This window comes from Symphalangus syndactylus, chromosome 9 (assembly GCF_028878055.3).
Source record: "Symphalangus syndactylus isolate Jambi chromosome 9, NHGRI_mSymSyn1-v2.1_pri, whole genome shotgun sequence".
Lineage (NCBI taxonomy): Eukaryota > Metazoa > Chordata > Mammalia > Primates > Hylobatidae > Symphalangus > Symphalangus syndactylus.
The window spans coordinates 113,962,479-113,979,855 of record NC_072431.2 but is presented as its reverse complement, the minus strand read 5'-3'; the positions used below and the strand labels follow the sequence as shown (position 1 = coordinate 113,979,855).

The 17,377-nt window shown below is 40.2% G+C and overlaps 1 protein-coding gene across 1 annotated transcript; it reads right to left on the bottom strand.

The window, feature by feature from the left end:
- Positions 1-13,113: 13,113 nt before the first annotated feature.
- Positions 13,114-16,474, bottom strand: TUSC1 (tumor suppressor candidate 1). The gene has a single exon (XM_055294046.2). It carries the CDS (start codon positions 14,813-14,815, stop codon positions 14,180-14,182), a length of 636 nt encoding a protein of 211 aa, XP_055150021.1. The 5' UTR covers positions 14,816-16,474; the 3' UTR covers positions 13,114-14,179.
- Between the last annotated feature and the right edge of the window lie 903 nt (positions 16,475-17,377).

Sequence of the window (17,377 nt, the reverse complement as noted above, 5' to 3'; positions counted from 1 at the left end):
TATAATTTTAGGCCTGAAAAAATTTAAATATAACTTAAAAAATTAGCTTAAACAATAAGATAATTCAGCAATTTGGCTGAATGTAAATCTTTAAAATAGTTTTCTTCTATAGTGCTAAATTTAAACAATGAATTAGAAGGTATAATATAGAAAAGATGCCATTTGTATTAGCAACAAGAAAGCTAGAATATTTAGTAATAAAATTAATTAAAATGTCCACAATCCATATGAAGAAAATTTCACAAGCTTGCAAGTGAGAGAGAAAAGAAGACTTGAACAAATAAAGAGACAAAACCTGTTTTTGGATGGATACATTCACTATTACCAGTGTTAGTTCTCTCTAAATCTTTACATTTAATTGGATCCAGATAAAAATATCAACAACACATGCTGGAGTTGTTTGTTTGTTTGAGAAAGGGTTTCACTCTGTCACCCAGGCTGGAGTGCAGTGGTGCCATCACAGCTCACTGCAGCCTCAGCCTCCCAGGCTCAAACAATCCTCCCACCTCAGCCTCCTGAATAGCTAAGACCACAGGTGCATACCACCATGCCCAGCTAATTTTTAGATTTTTTTGTAGAGATAGGGTCTCCCTATGTTGCCCAGGCTGGTCTCAGACTTCTGGGTTCAAGCAAAGCTCTTGCTTTGGCCTCTCAAAGCGTTAAGATTATAGGCATGCACCACCACACCCAGCCTAAGACATTTTGTTTTAGACTATTTTAAAGCTTTCATCCAAAAACATGCAAAATTAAGAAAACTTTTACTAAGAAAGAGTACTGAGGGGCATTAACATTACTATAGATTGAAATATTTTATAAAGTTATAGTGATTAAACAATATGGTACAGCTACATGAATAGATTCATAGAACAAAATAAATAATAATAAACAGAAATAATAAACAATTATACCCAGAAAATTAGTATATGATTAAGACAACATTACATTTTATTAAGGAAAGGATAAATTAATCAGTGATGATCAACAGATATCCTTTTTATATAAAAATACTTTTGGATCTCTATACCAAAATTAGCAACAAAATAATTTCAGATAAATCAGATATTTAAAGAGATATATATAGTATATATGTAACTATAACTATTACATAAATCCACAAATAATAAAAGACTGATAATATGACCACATTGACATTAATAGATTAAAAGCAGCATAAATTCAGAAGATTTCAGAAAAAAATACTTATATACCACTCCTACAAAAAAATAAGTTCACATTAAAGGAAATATAAATTTCCTTAAGTATAATCTGCATGAATCTCAACTTCTAAAATTTTACCAAATGGTGATCCTAGCTTAATCTCCGTTGTAATAGGAGGCATGTAATTTAAAACTTACAATGTGATTAAGTTTTCCATCTGTTATATAGGCAAAATGAACATTTGGTATTATACCATGTGGCAAGAATGTCGGAAAATAGGCAGTCTCAAAGATTTTGGGTGAAATGTAATTGGTACAAACTCTGCAGAGAGCAATTGGTAGTCTCTTTTGCATTAAAAATCTGCAAGCTTTAAAAAATAAAAACACATTTACATAAATTTATTACAGAGACATGTATACAAATATGAAATAAGAAACATACATATATATTTAATGTAGCATTTCTACTAAGAGCAAAAGCTAGTCCAAACCAATAAAAGGAATGAAGTACCTAGGAAGGCCTTGATTTGGAATGATGTTCAAGTAATATTTTCTGCTCATGGGTGTGTGGGGAATCTACAGAGTGTGTATAAATTCTTTTGTTTGCACATGCGAGCACTTGTATGCATGCATGCATACATACAGAAACACATATAATTTTTAAAAGAATATATAAGATAGTGGTCTCGATAGTCCCAGCTATCTGGCTTGGACAACTGCAGATATGTTAGTTCTGGCCACTACCCAGGAACATTAGTTTACGGTGCAGGTTTAAAGACATGGGGATATAGATTTTCAGATAGTTGCTGAGATAGATTTTAATATTTTCTTAGTTTGGCCATATAAGATAGTGCAATTGTATTGCATATATGTTGGTATCTTAACGGGGAAATTAAGATAACATTTCAATGAACATATTTTGGAGTAAAGAAAACCCTAGTACATTTGCTCAGCATTACGTTATGCAGTGGACTAAGTGTTTATGTCGCCACCAAAGTTGATACATTGCAACTCTATTCCCAATGTGATGGTATTTGGAGGTGTAGCCCTTAGGAGATAATCAGGTCATGAGAGTAGAGCCCTAAGAATGAGATTAGTGACCATATACGGAAAGACGAGACCTGAGCTCTCTCTTTCAGACATTTAAGGATAAAAGAAGTCAGCGTCTGCAACCCAGAAGGCCCTTACTGGAACCCTAGTCTGCTGGCATGCTCATCTCATACTTCCAGCATCCAAAACAGTGAGAAATAAATTCCTCTTGTTTATAAGCCACCCAGTTTATGATATTTTGTTATAGCAGCCCCATCTAATTAAGATATCCTATTTTGTTGTCCTGTATTATCTCCTTCCAGTTTTGAACCAGCCTTCTTCAACTATTTCTGTGCTCATTCTATTTCTAAGCACACGCCTTCTTTTTTTGTATGTTATTTTAAACAACATACTTAGAAATGTGAAGAATCAGCAAAGGATATTAATAAAACTTAGTATCATTAACATTAATATGTGATCATTACAATTTATTTAAAATATTGAAAAATTTTAAATATAATAGAATTATAATAGTACTCTGCTATTCACCAATAAAGCCTCCAGAACTTTTGAAGACCAAGTTTAATCTTGGAATTAGTTGAATCCTGAAATGTAGCACAGTGAAAGTTAACACACAGAAATTAGTTATGTTTAAAGAAATTGTAATTAACAGACTGATACTGAGAAGGATAGCAAAAGTAAATAGCTATAAACTATATTGTTTTATCATACGAGTATATTTAAGTGTTTTAATTATACTCTGAAAAACTGAAGCATCCCTACACATGTGTATATTCAAGAGGGTAAGTGAAGAGGTCAAAGCCTTCTTTATAGCACAATATTTAGTAAAATTTAAATTTTGTGTAGGGTAGACCAACAAATTGATCTTCAATCACTCATAAGCCAAATGTTTAAGTTTTAGAGTTGAATGGTTCTATTAGACATTTAATTATTGCACATTCACATTCAATTTTGGTTAACTATTCTTTTTTTTTTTTTTTTTTGAGACGGAGTCTCGCTTTTTCGCCCAGTCCGACTGCAGTGGCGCCATCTCTGCTCACTGCAAGCTCTGCCTCCCGGGTTCACGTCATTCTCCTGCCTCAGCCTCCCGAGTAGCTGGGACTACAGGCACCTGCCACCGCGCCTGGCTAATTTTTTGTATTTTTAGTAGAGATGGGGTTTCACAGTGTTAACCAAGATGGCCTCAATCTCCTGACGTCGTGATCCACCTGCCTCGGCCTCCCTAAGTGCTGGGATTACAGGCGTGAGCCACCGCGCCCGGCCTGGTTAACTATTCTTGATAAATGAATGAAGAATACTCAACTAGCGTGCTATGTAAAATGTGAGTTTCTTCAAAGTTAAGCTGTTGACAAAAAAAGTCTAAATGATACTGGGCTAAAACCCTGTAAGGTCTCTTTCAGCTCCAAAAGTTGTAGAATTGTGGTACGTAATAGATAAGATGAACAAAATACATTTCCCCTCAAGTTTTACATTTAGATTTACACACAGAATAATGCTTACTACTTATAGGCTCTATACCCTATATTTTTATAATATACAATTTTTACAGATAGTTCATACTTACAGGGATGTCCTATACAAAATTTACTAGCTATATTTCCTTATTTTAAATATAAAGCAATATCTGATGTTTTATATTCATAAGAATGGTGCATAGGTGAATAAAAAAGGTCAGATTTTTTTCAATCTACAAAGCAATCATATTTCTATTTTTAACTACATTATGTAGTTTCAAAAATACTATACTAAGACATAAAATATTTTAAAATTCTAAATAGATGACAGCCTCTATTTAAGGTGGTTGCCCATAAAAATCTGTTCTCCCATTATTCCATTATAATGAAATTATAGCTGGACCAAAGATTACACAACTTAACTACATTTTTTAGCCTCCTTTGAAGTTAAATGGTGATGTAATGATGTTGTACTGACAGAACGTGAGGGGAGAGATTTATGCCATTTTCAGATCTGGGTATGCTGCCTCCCACTTCTAGTTACTATTCTCATAAACTGAAACCTGGGTATGGTAATCTGTTTCTACCATGTAGATGAAGCAATGGCAAGGCAGAGGCACACTATAAAAGGAGTCTGAGACCCCAAATGATCATATGGGCACAGCTTCCTTACACCCTGAAGCACCCTAATTAGAGTATTTTGTTAGAGAAAAAATAGTTGTTTTTTACAGCTACTGAATTGTTGGGTTTCTTTTTATAGCAACGGAGTCTTCACCATGACTAATGGCAAAGCCATTAAGTTTAAAATACAATAGAGGTTGCATATTTAAAATGATACAAATTAGAGTTAAAGAAAATGAAGAAAAATGTGAAGCAAAGGAAGTTGTGTGTCAATTCTAATAAGGGGAAATAATGGATTGGATAAGAGAATTAAATGATTTAAGAAAAATGTTAGGCTTTACCCAATTATCAGGAATAAGATTAGCTTACTAAATACCATAATTAAATGACTTTTTAAAGCTTTTTAATATATATTATCGCTTTTACACCAATGGAAAAGGATACTACGCATTGAAAATTCATATATGTGTGTGTGTGTGTATGCACACATACATTTATCTTTTGATTTTACATCTGAGTATTTTTCTAACTGATATTTCAGGAATCCATTACAAATAGAAAAAAATAGAAAACACTATAAAGCCCCTGGTGAATACGAGATAGATTGTTGTTAGAGTTCCTCCCTCAAATAACTCACATTTTTAGGGTAGAATGCTTATCATTCAGACAAGAATCAAGGACCAACAAATTCACTGTTCTTCTTTCTCAAACTGTTTCTCAAGCACAACAGATGTTTGAGAATTTTGATTTAAAAACATACTTCCTTACCAACACATTTTCATGAAATATACAAAGACCACACTGGCAACTAAATAGACTCTCAATATGAATTTTATACTAAGCATTATCTGCTTTGGATTAAACACAATGTAATTTAATTCTGATAACTGAGGTATTATAATTATCTTAGTTTAAGGATTAAAATTTGAAATTTGATCATAATTCTTATAAAGTCAGATGTGAGTGTAGTCTGTTTCCTTGATTTTTAATATTTACATTGCATAAATATATTACAAACTACTTGCATATCTGATGATACATAAGATAGATACTCAAAAATTAAGATTATAGTAGAAAAAATTAGGATTTTTAATTTATCAATTCATCAGTAAATAGAAATATAAACAAATTTTGTCATTCATGAAGATTTTCCAAACATTTTGTGACAAATTCTCAGTAAAAGTCTATCCCTTTGCTAAAAATCTAGCAAAAGAGAAAATGGTCTTTTGGTACTGGGATCAAGGGCATGCTGCTAATAATTTTTAAGTATATTCTGTTAATTTAATTTAGTAAATACCTTGATATTATCTTTATCATGGCAATATTTGCGAATTGGCAAAACTATAAGAATATTTAAACATGACAAAAAATGTTTTCAAGTATTTTTCAAATATTCGTAATATTCAAGATGTTTAGCAAAAAAAGCTTATTCTATGATCTACAGAAGTACTTTTATATTGCTTTCATTTCCTAATTTTTTTGTACAAGATATGATAAAGTGTACTTTTGTGAGTAGCAGCCATAAAAAATGTTTATTAAAAACATGCCAATCTCCTCTCACTAAATTTGTTTGCTAAGAAGATACACATTTTTGTCACTTATTTCTATAAAGTGTAAGCCCTCTTTTCATTGTACAAGTAATTTGAAAGAATGAAAGGAAAATGTCATTGTAGTAAGGTATGGTACACTGCTGTTTTTGTTTATTTTAGATCAAACTGGATCCTAGATCAAACTAAAATTTCTAGATTAGCGATAAATGTCCTGGTAACTTTTATTGCCCTTCGTTAATGAATAACACTTGACAACTAAGTAATGAAAAGGTTACCACTGTATATCCTTTCTAAAATCAACTTTAGATTTTAAAGCCTCCTCTACGAGAGGCTTTTCTAAAAATCAACTTTACCCATTTAATTGCTACATATTGTTATATAACAAAACCTCTTTCACATTGCTACATGATGCTTTATCAGTTATCATCAAAGTAGTTCATCAAGCTTGAAATAGACATTAGCTTTAATCCAACTTAGGAACCTTTTTTTTTCAGAATTTGCAATGCCTTTTAGGAATTATGCTCAAAAGTTACCCTCATTTGTGTGTGTGTGTGTATGTGCACACTTACATCCTATTATAAAAATGTTTTCACCAGTAACATTTACAATTTTTAGCATTCATTCATATGTACATATTTTAAGATGAAAAGTGTTTAAGAACTATGTAAACTAAATAATTTGGTTGGTTGTTAAATATCCCCAATTTTGTGACAAGTGGTAATTATTTTTTAAACTTATATTTCATTATTCTTATTATATAGGTTTTTCTCTCTTCTATTTGCTTGTAAGAAGTGAAAAATGTCAATTTATTCCAAATTTATATATCTTTGCTAATACTTGTAAAGTCATATAGAAGCAAGATACATAAAGCAAGGGAAAAGTGTAAGAAAAATATGCATCTGCAATTTTCACACTTTGGATTATAATTCTCACAGATATTGAACTTATTTTTGTCAGGCCTCTGAGCCCAAGCTAAGCCATCATATCCCCTGTGACCTGCACGCACACATCCAGATGGCCTGTTCCTGCCTTAACTGATGACATTCCACCACAAAAGAAGTGAAAATGGCCCGTTCCTGCCTTAACTGATGACATTATCTTGTGAAATTCCTTCTCCTGGCTCATCCTGGCTCAAAAGCTCCCCTACTGAGCACTTTGTGACCCCCTCACTCCTTCCTGCCAGAGAACAATCCCCCTTTTTCCTTTACCTACCCAAATCCTATAAAACGGCCCCACCCCTATCTCCCTTCGCTGACACTCTTTTCAGACTCAGGGCACCTGCACCCAGGTGAAATAAACAGACTTGTTGCTCACACAAAGCCTGTTTGGTCTCTTCACACAGACGCACATGAAATTTGGTGCCGTGACTCGGATCAGGGGAACCTCCCTTAGGAGATCAACCCTTGTCCTCCGACTCTTTGATCCATGAAAAAGATCCACCTATGATCTCAGGTCCTCAGACCCACCAGCCCAAAGAACATCTCAACAATTTTAAATCGGGTAAGTGGCCTCTTCTTACTCTCTTCTCCAACCTCTCTCACCACCCAACCATTTTCTCCTTTCAATCTTGGCGCTACCCCTCAATCTCTCCCTTCTCTTAATTTCAATTCCTTTCATTTTCTAGTAAAAAACAAAGGAGACACGTTTTATCCATGGACCCAAAACTCTGGCACCAGTCACGGACTCGGGAAGGCAGCCTTCCCTTGGTGTTTAATCACTGCAGGGATGCCTCTCGGATTATTCACCCACGTTTCAGAGGTGTCTGACCATGCCTTGGTCCTTCACCCTTAGTGGCAAGTACTGCTTTTCTGCGGGGCTAGAACCCCCCAACCCCTTCTCTCTGTGTCTCTATCCCTTCCCCACTTTTCTGGGGGACAAGAACTCCCCAAACCCTTCTCTCTATGTCTCTACCCCTTCTCTGCTTTTCTGGGGGTAAGAACCCCCTGATCCCTTATTTCCACAGCCCAACCTCTTATCTCTGTGCCCCAACACCTTATTTCCATGCCCCAACCCCTTTCCCGCTTTTCTGGAGGGTAAGAACCCCCCCTCCCCTTCCCTCTGTGTCTCTACTCTCTCTTTTCTCTGGGCTTGCCTCCTTCACTATGGGCAACCTTCCACCCTCCATTCCTCTTTCTTCCCCCTTAGCCTGTGTTCTTAAGAACTTAAAACCTCTTCAACTCACACCTGACCTAAATGCCTTATTTTCTTCTGCAATGCTGCTTGACCCCAATACAAACTCAACAGTGGTTCCAAATAGCCAGAAAATGGCACTTTCAATTTTTCCATCCTACAAGATCTAAATAATTCTTGTCATAAAATAGGCAAACGGTCTGAAATGCCTGATGTCCAGGCATTCTTTTACACATCGGTCCTTCCCTAGTCTCTGTTCCCAAAGTAACTTGTCCCAAATCTTCCTTCTTTCCCTCCCACCTGTCCCCTCAGTCCCAACCACAAGCGTCACTGAGTCTTTCTAATCTTCCTTTTCTACACACCCATCTGACCTCTCCCCTCCTCGAGAGGCTGAGCTAAGTCCCAATTCTTCCTCAGCCTCTGCTCCTCCACCCTATAATCCTTTTATCACCTCCTCTCCTCACACCGGGTCCAGCTTACAGTTTCATTCTGCAACTAGCCCTCTCCCACCTGCCCAGCAATTTCCTCTTAAAAAGGTGGCTGGAGCTAAAGGCATAGTCAAAGTTAATGCTCCTTTTTCTTTATCCCAAATCAGATAGCATTTAGGCTCTTTTTCATCAAATATAAAAACCCAGCCCAGTCCATGGATCGTTTGGCAGCAACCCTGAGATGCTTTACAGCCCTAGACACTAAAAAGTCAAAAGGCGGTCTTATTCTTAATATACATTTTATTACCCAATCCACTCCCGACATTGAATAAAACTCTAAAAATTAAATTCCGGCCCTCAAACCCCACAACAGGACTTAATTAACCTCACCTTCAAGGTGTACAATAATAGAGGCAGCGAAGTAGCAATGTATTTCTGAGTTGCAATTTCTTGCCTCCACTTTGAGACAAACCCCAGCCACATCTCCATCACACAAGAACTCCAAATGCCCGAACTGCAACTGCAAGGGGTTCCTCCAGGACCTCCTCCCCCAAGAGCTTGCTACAAGTGCCAGAAATCTGGACACTGGGCCAAGGAATGCCCTCAGCCCGGGATTCCTCCTAAGCCGCATCCCATCTGTGCAGGACCCCACTGAAAATCAGACTGTTCAACTCACCTGGCAGCCACTCCCAGAGCCCCTGGAACTCTGGCCCAAGGCTCTCTGACTGACTCCTTCCCAGATCTTCTCGGCTTAGCAGCTGAAGACTGACGCTGTCTGATCGCCTTGGAAGCCTACAGGATCATCACAGATGCTCTAGGTAACTCTCACAGTGGAGGGTAAGTCCGTCCCCTTCTTAATCAATACGGAGGCTACCCACTCCACATTACCTTCTTTTCAGGGGCCTGTTTCCCTTACCTCCATAACTGTTGTGGGTATTGACGGCCAGGCTTCTAAACCTCTTAAAACTCCCCAACTCTGGTGCCAACTTAGACAATACTCTTTTAAGCACTCCTTTTTAGTTATCCCCACCTGTCCAGTTCCCTTATTAGGCTGAGACACTTTAACTAAATTATCTGCTTCCCTGACTGTTCCTAGGCTACAGCCACACCTCATTGCTGCCTTTTCCCCCAGTTCAAAGCCTCCTTCACATCCTCCCCTTATATCTCCCCACCTTACTCTCTCCTTAGTGACTGATCATGCACCCCTTACCATCCCATTAAAACCTAATCACCCATACCCCGCTCAATGCCAATATCCCATCCCACAGCATGCTTTAAAAGGATGAAGGCCTGTTATCACTCGTCTGCTACAGCATGGCCTTTTAAAGCCTGTAAACTCCCCTTACAATTCCATTTCACCTGTCCTAAAACCAGACAAGGCTTACAAGTTAGTTCAGGATCTGCGCCTTATCAACCAAATTGTTTTGCCTATCCACCCCGTGATGCAAACCCATATACTCTCCTATCCTCAATACCTGCCTCTACAACCCATTATTCTGTTCTGGATCTCAAACATGCTTTCTTTACTATTCCTTTGCACCCTTCATCCCAGCCTCTCTTTGCTTTCACTTGGACTGACCTGACACCCATTAGGCTCAGCAAATTACCTGAGCTGTACTGCTGCAAGGCTTCACAGACAGCCCCAATTACGTCAGTCAAGCCCAAATTTCATCCTCATCTGTTATCTATCTCAGCATAATTCTCATAAAAACACACGTGCTCTCCCTGCTGATCATGTCCAACTAATCTCCCAAACCTCAATCCCTTACAAAACAACAACTCCTTTCCTTCCTAGGCATGGTTAGTGCGGTCAGAATTCTTACACAAGAGCCGGGACCACACCCTGTAGCTTTTCTGTCCAAACAACTTGACCTTACTGTTTTAGCCTGACCATCATGTCTGTGTGCAGCAGCTGCCGCTGCTTTAATACTTTTAGAGTCCCTAAAAATCACAAACTGTGCTCACGCTCTACATTTCGCATAACTTCCAAAATCTGTTTTCTTCCTCACACCTGACGCACATACTTTCTGCTCACACCTGACGCATATACTTTCTGCTCCCCAGCTCCTTCAGCTGTACTCATTCTTTGTTGAGTCGCCCACAATTACCATTGTTCCTGGCACGGACTTCAATCTGGCCTCCGACATTATTCTGGATACCACACCTGACCCTCATGACTGTATCTCTCTGATCCACCTGACATTCACCCCATTTCCCCATATTTCCTTCTTTCCTTTTCCTCACACTGATCACATTTAGTTTATTGATGGCAGTTCCACCAGGCCTAATCGCCACTCACCAGCAAAGGCAGGCTATGCTATAGTATTTTCCACATCTATCATTGAGGCTACCGCTCTGCCCCTCTCCACTACCTCTCAGCAAGCCGAATTAGTTGCCTTAACTCAAGCCCTCACTCTTGCAAAAGGACTACGTGTCAATATTTATACTGACTCTAAATATGCCTTTCATATTCTGCACCATCATGCTGTTACATAGGCTGAAAGAGGTTTCCTCACTATGCAAGGGTCCTCCATCATTAATGCCTCTTTAATAAAAACTCTGCTCAAGGCAGCTTTACTTCCAAAGGAACCTGGAGTCATTCACTGCAAAGGCCATCAAAAGGCATCAGATCCCATTGCTCTAGTCAACACTTATGCTGATAAGGTGGCTAGACAAGCAGCTAGCTTTCCAACTTCTGTCCTTCACGGCCAGCTATCCTCCTTCACATCAGTCACTCCCACCTACTCCCCCACTGAAACTTCCAGCTATCAATCTCTTCCCACAGAAGGCAAATGGTTCTTAGACCAAGGAAAATATCTCCTTCCAGCCTCACAGGCCCATTCTATTCTGGCGTCATTTCATAACCTCTTGCATGTAGGTTACAAGCCGCTAGCCCGTCTCTTAGAACCTCTCATTTCCTTTCCATCCTGGAAATCTATCCTCAAGAAAATCACTTCTCAGTGTTCCATTTGCTATTCTACTACCCCTCAGGGATTGTTCAGGCCTCCTCCCTTTCCTACACATCAAGCTCGGGGATTTGTCCCTGCCCAGGACTGGCAAATTGACTTTACTCACATGCCCCGAGTCAGAAAACTAAAATATCTCTTAGTCTGGGTAGACACTTTCACTGGTTGGGTAGAGGCCTTTCCCACAGGGTCTGAGAAGGCCACCACTGTCATTTCTTCCCTTCTGTCGGACATAATTCCTTGGTTTGGCCTTCCCACCTCTATATGGTCTGGTAACAGACCAGCCTTTACTAGTCAAATTAGCCAAGCAATTTTTCAGGCTCTTGGTATTCAGTGAAAACTTTATATCCCTTACGGTCCTCAGTCTTCAGGAAAGGTAGAACGGACTAATGATCTTTTAAAAACACACCTCACCAAGCTCAGCCACCAACTTAAAAAGGACTGGACAATACTTTTACCACTTTGCCTTCTCGGAATTCAGGCCTGTCCTCAGAATGCTACAAGGTACAGCCCATTTGAGCTCCTGTATAGATGCTCCTTTTTATTAGGCCCCAGTCTCATTCCAGGCACCAGACCAACTTAGACTGTGCCCCCCAAAACTTGTCATCCCTACTATCTTCTGTGTAGTCATACTCCTATTCACCATTCTCAACTACTCATACATGCCCTGCTCTTGTTTACACTGCCAGTTTACACTGTTTCTCCAAGTCAGCACAGCTGATATCTCCTGGTGCTATCCCCAAACTGCCACTCTTAACTCTTAAAGTAAATAAATAATCTTTGCTGGCAGGACTATGCTGAATCTCCTTAGGCACTCTCTAATTAAATGTCCTGGGTCCTCCCAATTCTTAGACCTTTAATACCTGTTTTTCTCCTTCTCTTATTCCATTTTTCAATTCATACAAAACCATATCCAGGCCATCACCAATAATTCTCAATGACAAATGTTTCTTCTAACAACCCCACAATATCACCCCTTACCACAAAATCTTCCTTCAGCTTAATCTCTCCCACTCTAGGTTCTCACGCCGCCCCTAATCCCACTCAAGCAGCCCTGAGAAACATCACCCATTATCTCTCCATACCACCCCTAAAAATTTTGACTGTCCCAATACTTTACCACTATTTCATTTTATTTTTCTTATTAATATAAGAAGTCAGGAATGTCAGGCCTCTGAGCCCAAGATAAGCCATCATATCCCCTGTGACCTGCAGGTACACATCCAGATGGTCTGTTCCTGCCTGAACTGATGACATTATCTTGTGAAATTCCTTCTCCTGGCTCATCTTGGCTCAAAAGCTCGCCTACTGAGCACCTTGTGACCCCCCACTCCTGCCTGCCAGAGAACAACCCCCCTTTGACTGTAATTTTCCTTTACCTACCCAAATCTTATAAAACGGCCCCACCCCATCTCCCTTCACTGACTCTTTTCCGACTCAGCCCGCCTGCACCCAGGTGAAATAAACAGTCTTGTTGCTCACACAAAGCCTGTTTGGTGGTCTCTTCACACGGACACGAGTGAAACACTGTTTTGTAATATGCAATATGTAAAACTTTTGGACTATGCCATGACTAGCATGCCATAACTAGTATAGTATAGTGTATTTTATTCTCTTGACAATTCTATTCATGATTTTTTCCCCTGAAATGTTTTCCATCATTGAAACACTCTTAGACCTATGATTTTTTATCAGACAGAATGGTATCCTCTTCATTACTTAGTTGGCAAAAGTGTTATTAACGAAGCGCAATAAAAGTAATTTTAGGACATTTATTGCTAAACTAGTCACTTTTTTGTGCCATTGAAATAACAACTGAGACTTAAATCACTTTGTTAGGGGAGCTTTTGATATACAAGTAATTTATAATTTCTTAAAAGTCCTTAGTCAAAATAAGGCAAATTATGTACCAGTTAAGCTAATTGAACATTAAAGATTAAAATAACTTTGACTAATCTTTAGATTATTTTAAAAGATCACTGTTACATAAAGCTAAAAGAACATGATAGTTTACAAAGGACAACTAAAACCAGATTTAAATTAGTATATTCATAAAGGTACCTTTTAAAAAATATAAAAATGTAACACACTTCAAATAATACTCGCCGGAACCTTTCAGATAATTTTTAATGCACTAGATTTATTTACCATTTCAAAAGATCACGATATAGGCAGATACCTTAAAAATTCTCTGGGGGCAAACAAATCACTATATATTAGATGCACAGGGACTGCAGCCAAGACAGGCATGAGTTCCTAAGTTATAAATATCATCTTTATAAAAAGTGGGTATTTTATAGGACATCCAAGTAACACCGACTTATAAAAGCAAACACCGTACTTAAAATGTTGGCCACATAAGAAAGAATAGCTGAATGCTTTAGGGGATTTAAGAATGGATAAACTCAACTAACTAAAAAACTCATTACTCATCCCTCAGAACCAAAATACAGGAAATAAAAAATACAACAGGTTCGCACAACATCTAGAAAAGTTCAGGGAATATGAAGTGTTTCTTGGCACCCAGCTCTTGCCATTTTAAAATCCGTCCCTTCGTTGTTGGCTAGGCCTCTCTCCAGGGAAACTAGCCAAGGCAAGAGGCAGGGGAACTGTACATGTGGGAGGTCCTGAGGGCCCTTGCACCCACTCGACCTCCGCCAAGCCGATGGCCAAGCGCCACCCGGAAGTGTCCGCTGGCGGGGCCGGGAAGGCACCATAGTCCAAGGTATCCGCGGGCCAGGGCATGCGCGAGATTGGGGGTAGCTGGGAACGGAGGAGGAGGGGCCGGCTCGAGGCCCCGCCTCTCTCTGGCTGCGGCCCCGGCTACAGCCAGGGTCCGGAGGGCTCTGAGTCCCAGGAGCGGAGGCCGGAATCGGGTTCCTGTAGAGGCTGCTCCTCCTTGTCCCCGCTCGGACGTGGTCCCCGCTGCTCGAGGTGCAGCTGCAGCAGGGCTCGGCGGTACATGGCCTCCAGCTTCTCAAGTCGGGCCCTCAGGGCCCTGGGGCTGCCCGGCTCGTCCTCTCGGCCGCTGTCTCTAGCCCTCCGGTTCGTGCTGGCCTCTTCGGGGACCCGGCGCGCCTCCGCGGGCGTCCCGTCGCCACCTTCGCCGGGGAGCCGCAAAGCCTGACGGAAGAGGCTGCGGTTCTCGCGCTTCAGCCGCCGGTTCTCGAGCCGCAGCCGGGCGTTCTCCTGACGCAGCCGCGCGTTCTGCCGGTCCCACTCGTCCCGCGCACGGATGGCCTCCAAGTGGCTAGCCGCCAGGTCGGCAAACCGCTCCTCCAGCTGTTGTCGGGCGCCGTCCGCGCGGCCTCGCCAGCCCACGCCGCCGCCGCCACTGGGGCTGCCCCCATCACGAGCCCGGCCCGAGCGGCCTGGCCCTCGGCAGTCCGCAGAACCGTCCCCGCCGCAGCAACTCCCGCGCCTGGTGGCGCCACCACGCATGCGCCACATCGGCCCCATCCCAACCGCGCCGCCAGCCCCGCGGGCTGAGGGGCCGCGCGCCCAGGCGCGGACAAGTTCGGGGCCGGCAGGGCGGCCGGGGTGACCACGGAGGAGGAGAGGAGGTCGCGGGCGGCGGCTGTTGGCTTAGAGCCAAAGGAGGCCGGGAATTTGCCCAGACTGAGGCGTGTCCTGTCTCCTGTGGTGGAGCTGCCCCCTGGGCTTGCTATCTCCAGGCTGCGCTGACACACAATTCCCCCGGGGAGTGCTTTGCTGTTCAGCCCTCCGGCTGCGCGGGAAAAAGCGTGTATCCTCAGCTGAGTTCTACCAGGGCGCTTCCGTGCAGGCCTGGGCACTGCAGGAACCAGCCGTCCTCACCCGCTCCGGAGTGCAACCACCGGTGGTTACTTTGCTCTTTACACGGCATTCTCAAAACTAATGCTAATAGAATGATCAGTTCTGAGACAAAGCTATGGGGCAAGTTGAAAAGCTCAAAGTATTTCATTTAAAACCCAGTGGTTTAACCCACCCCTATGTTTAATAAAACATTAAACAGAATTGGGCTGAGCACCTGTCATGTGGTTTCCCAGTGGAAACACCTGGCTTTCCAAAGAATGCAGTCAATTCCCAATTTGTGAACAGCCAGGAATTCACTCGAAATTGTTCAGAACGCTATAGAAACTAGGTCATACTTAGTTGATTTGTTCAGGCCAACCCCCAAAACCTATGAAACAAGATGTGCTCTGTTTATTGAAGAAACTGAATACTTAGTTCCAAAGTTTCTGGGATCAAGAATGTACATCTCATTGAATGAATCATTGCTTCTTGTAGGGTCTCAACCTACATAGTAACTGGATTATTGCAAAGTAATTTAAGGATTAGGTACTGACGCCAGAATCTCTTGAGCAAGCATGCCCTAGCAAGAATCTACGTTAATTTAACAAGGTCCCAGAGAATTCTCAGGGTAACCAAAATTTCCAAACCACTGGATCAAGTAACGAACAAGAAAAACATAAGTACATACATGGGGTCTTCGTTGACCAGTACAAATAAGGGGAAAATACAGTTACTCAATTTTTTTGTACTTCTGTTTTGTTAGGCAAGATCTTAAGAGACCGCAACACCAAATGTGTTCTCAATTATCTCATTTTATAACATGAAAAGGAAAGATACAATTTTGGACTTTCAAAAAATATAGATTTCGTTTTAAGAAGGACCATATCATTCTTGAGATGGAGTTTCGCTCTTGTTGCCCAGGCTGGAGTGCAATGGTGCCATCTCTCCTCACTGCAACCACCACCCTCCGGGTTCAAGCGATTCAAGGACTGTATCATTCTTAATTTACATGAAGGTTGAGGCTGCAAGACTGCTGTGAGCTATGATCACACCATTGTACTCCATCCTGGGCGACAAGGGGAGACCTATCTCAAAAAATAAGGAAGGGGGAAGGGATGAAGGGAGGGAGAAAGGGAAGTTCGGAAGAAAAGGAAACAAAAAAATGTGGAAAAAATCGATCCAACAAAAAGGTTTTAAGACTCATAAAGATTGTCTTATGTAGCAGTGAACATTTGTCTTATGATTTGTTAATGGAGAGTCCACCAGTCTTTCAAATACGACATACAGACAATGTAATTTCTAACTTGAAAGTGGAGTTGAGACAACAGAGTGATTAAAATGATTAGTACTAAAAGTATATACTTGTATTTATTTTAATTTACCTAGAATAGTATGTCAAGAATCGTATACTCGAAGATGAAAATTACAACTTTTCTGAGGATGGTAACACAAACAGTAAAATGGTTCTCCACACTATAGTTTATTAATGGTCTACATATAAAAATATTACTGGGCAAATAATATGTACCTACATATAAAAATAAAATGGAAAAAATTTGGAAAATATATGGAACTGATGAAATTTAAGAGAAATGCAAGACTACAATAATACTTAAAAGAAAACATATAGAATAAGTATATAAGTGCTTCATTAGAAAAATAAAAGGTAGATACCTGTGCTGCTTTTTAAGACTGGGGGCTTCTGAATAGTAAAATTGCTTGCTTGCTAAATAGAAGAAAGTCTTAAAGGACATAGGTCACTCTTTCTGACAACTGGTTCATCATTGTTCCTTAAGCTACTCTTGCTCAAGAAAAAGAATTCTACTATAAAAAGAATTCTGCTTAAACAGTTTTAAAACTGAAAAGAAAACTTCCATGGACTACTTGCACTTTGCATTTAGGAAACTCTAAGACCAAAGATTATTTCTTGACTAAGGTTATGAAGTTTGAAGTAAAAGAACAGAAAAATGCAAGTACAGCAGTCCCTGTTATTTGTAGGGATACATTCTAAGATCCTCAGCGAATGCCTGAAACCTTGGATGGTAATGAACCTTGTATACACATACAGTCTTCCTTCTGTATTGGTGGGTTCCACACTGGTAGATTCATTCAACCACAGATCAAAAATATTTTTAAATAAAAATACAATTAAAAAAACAAAAATACAGTGTAACAACTATTTACATGGAATTTACAGGGCTTTGGTTAGTAATCTAGAGAGGATTTAAAGTATATGGGAGGATGTGT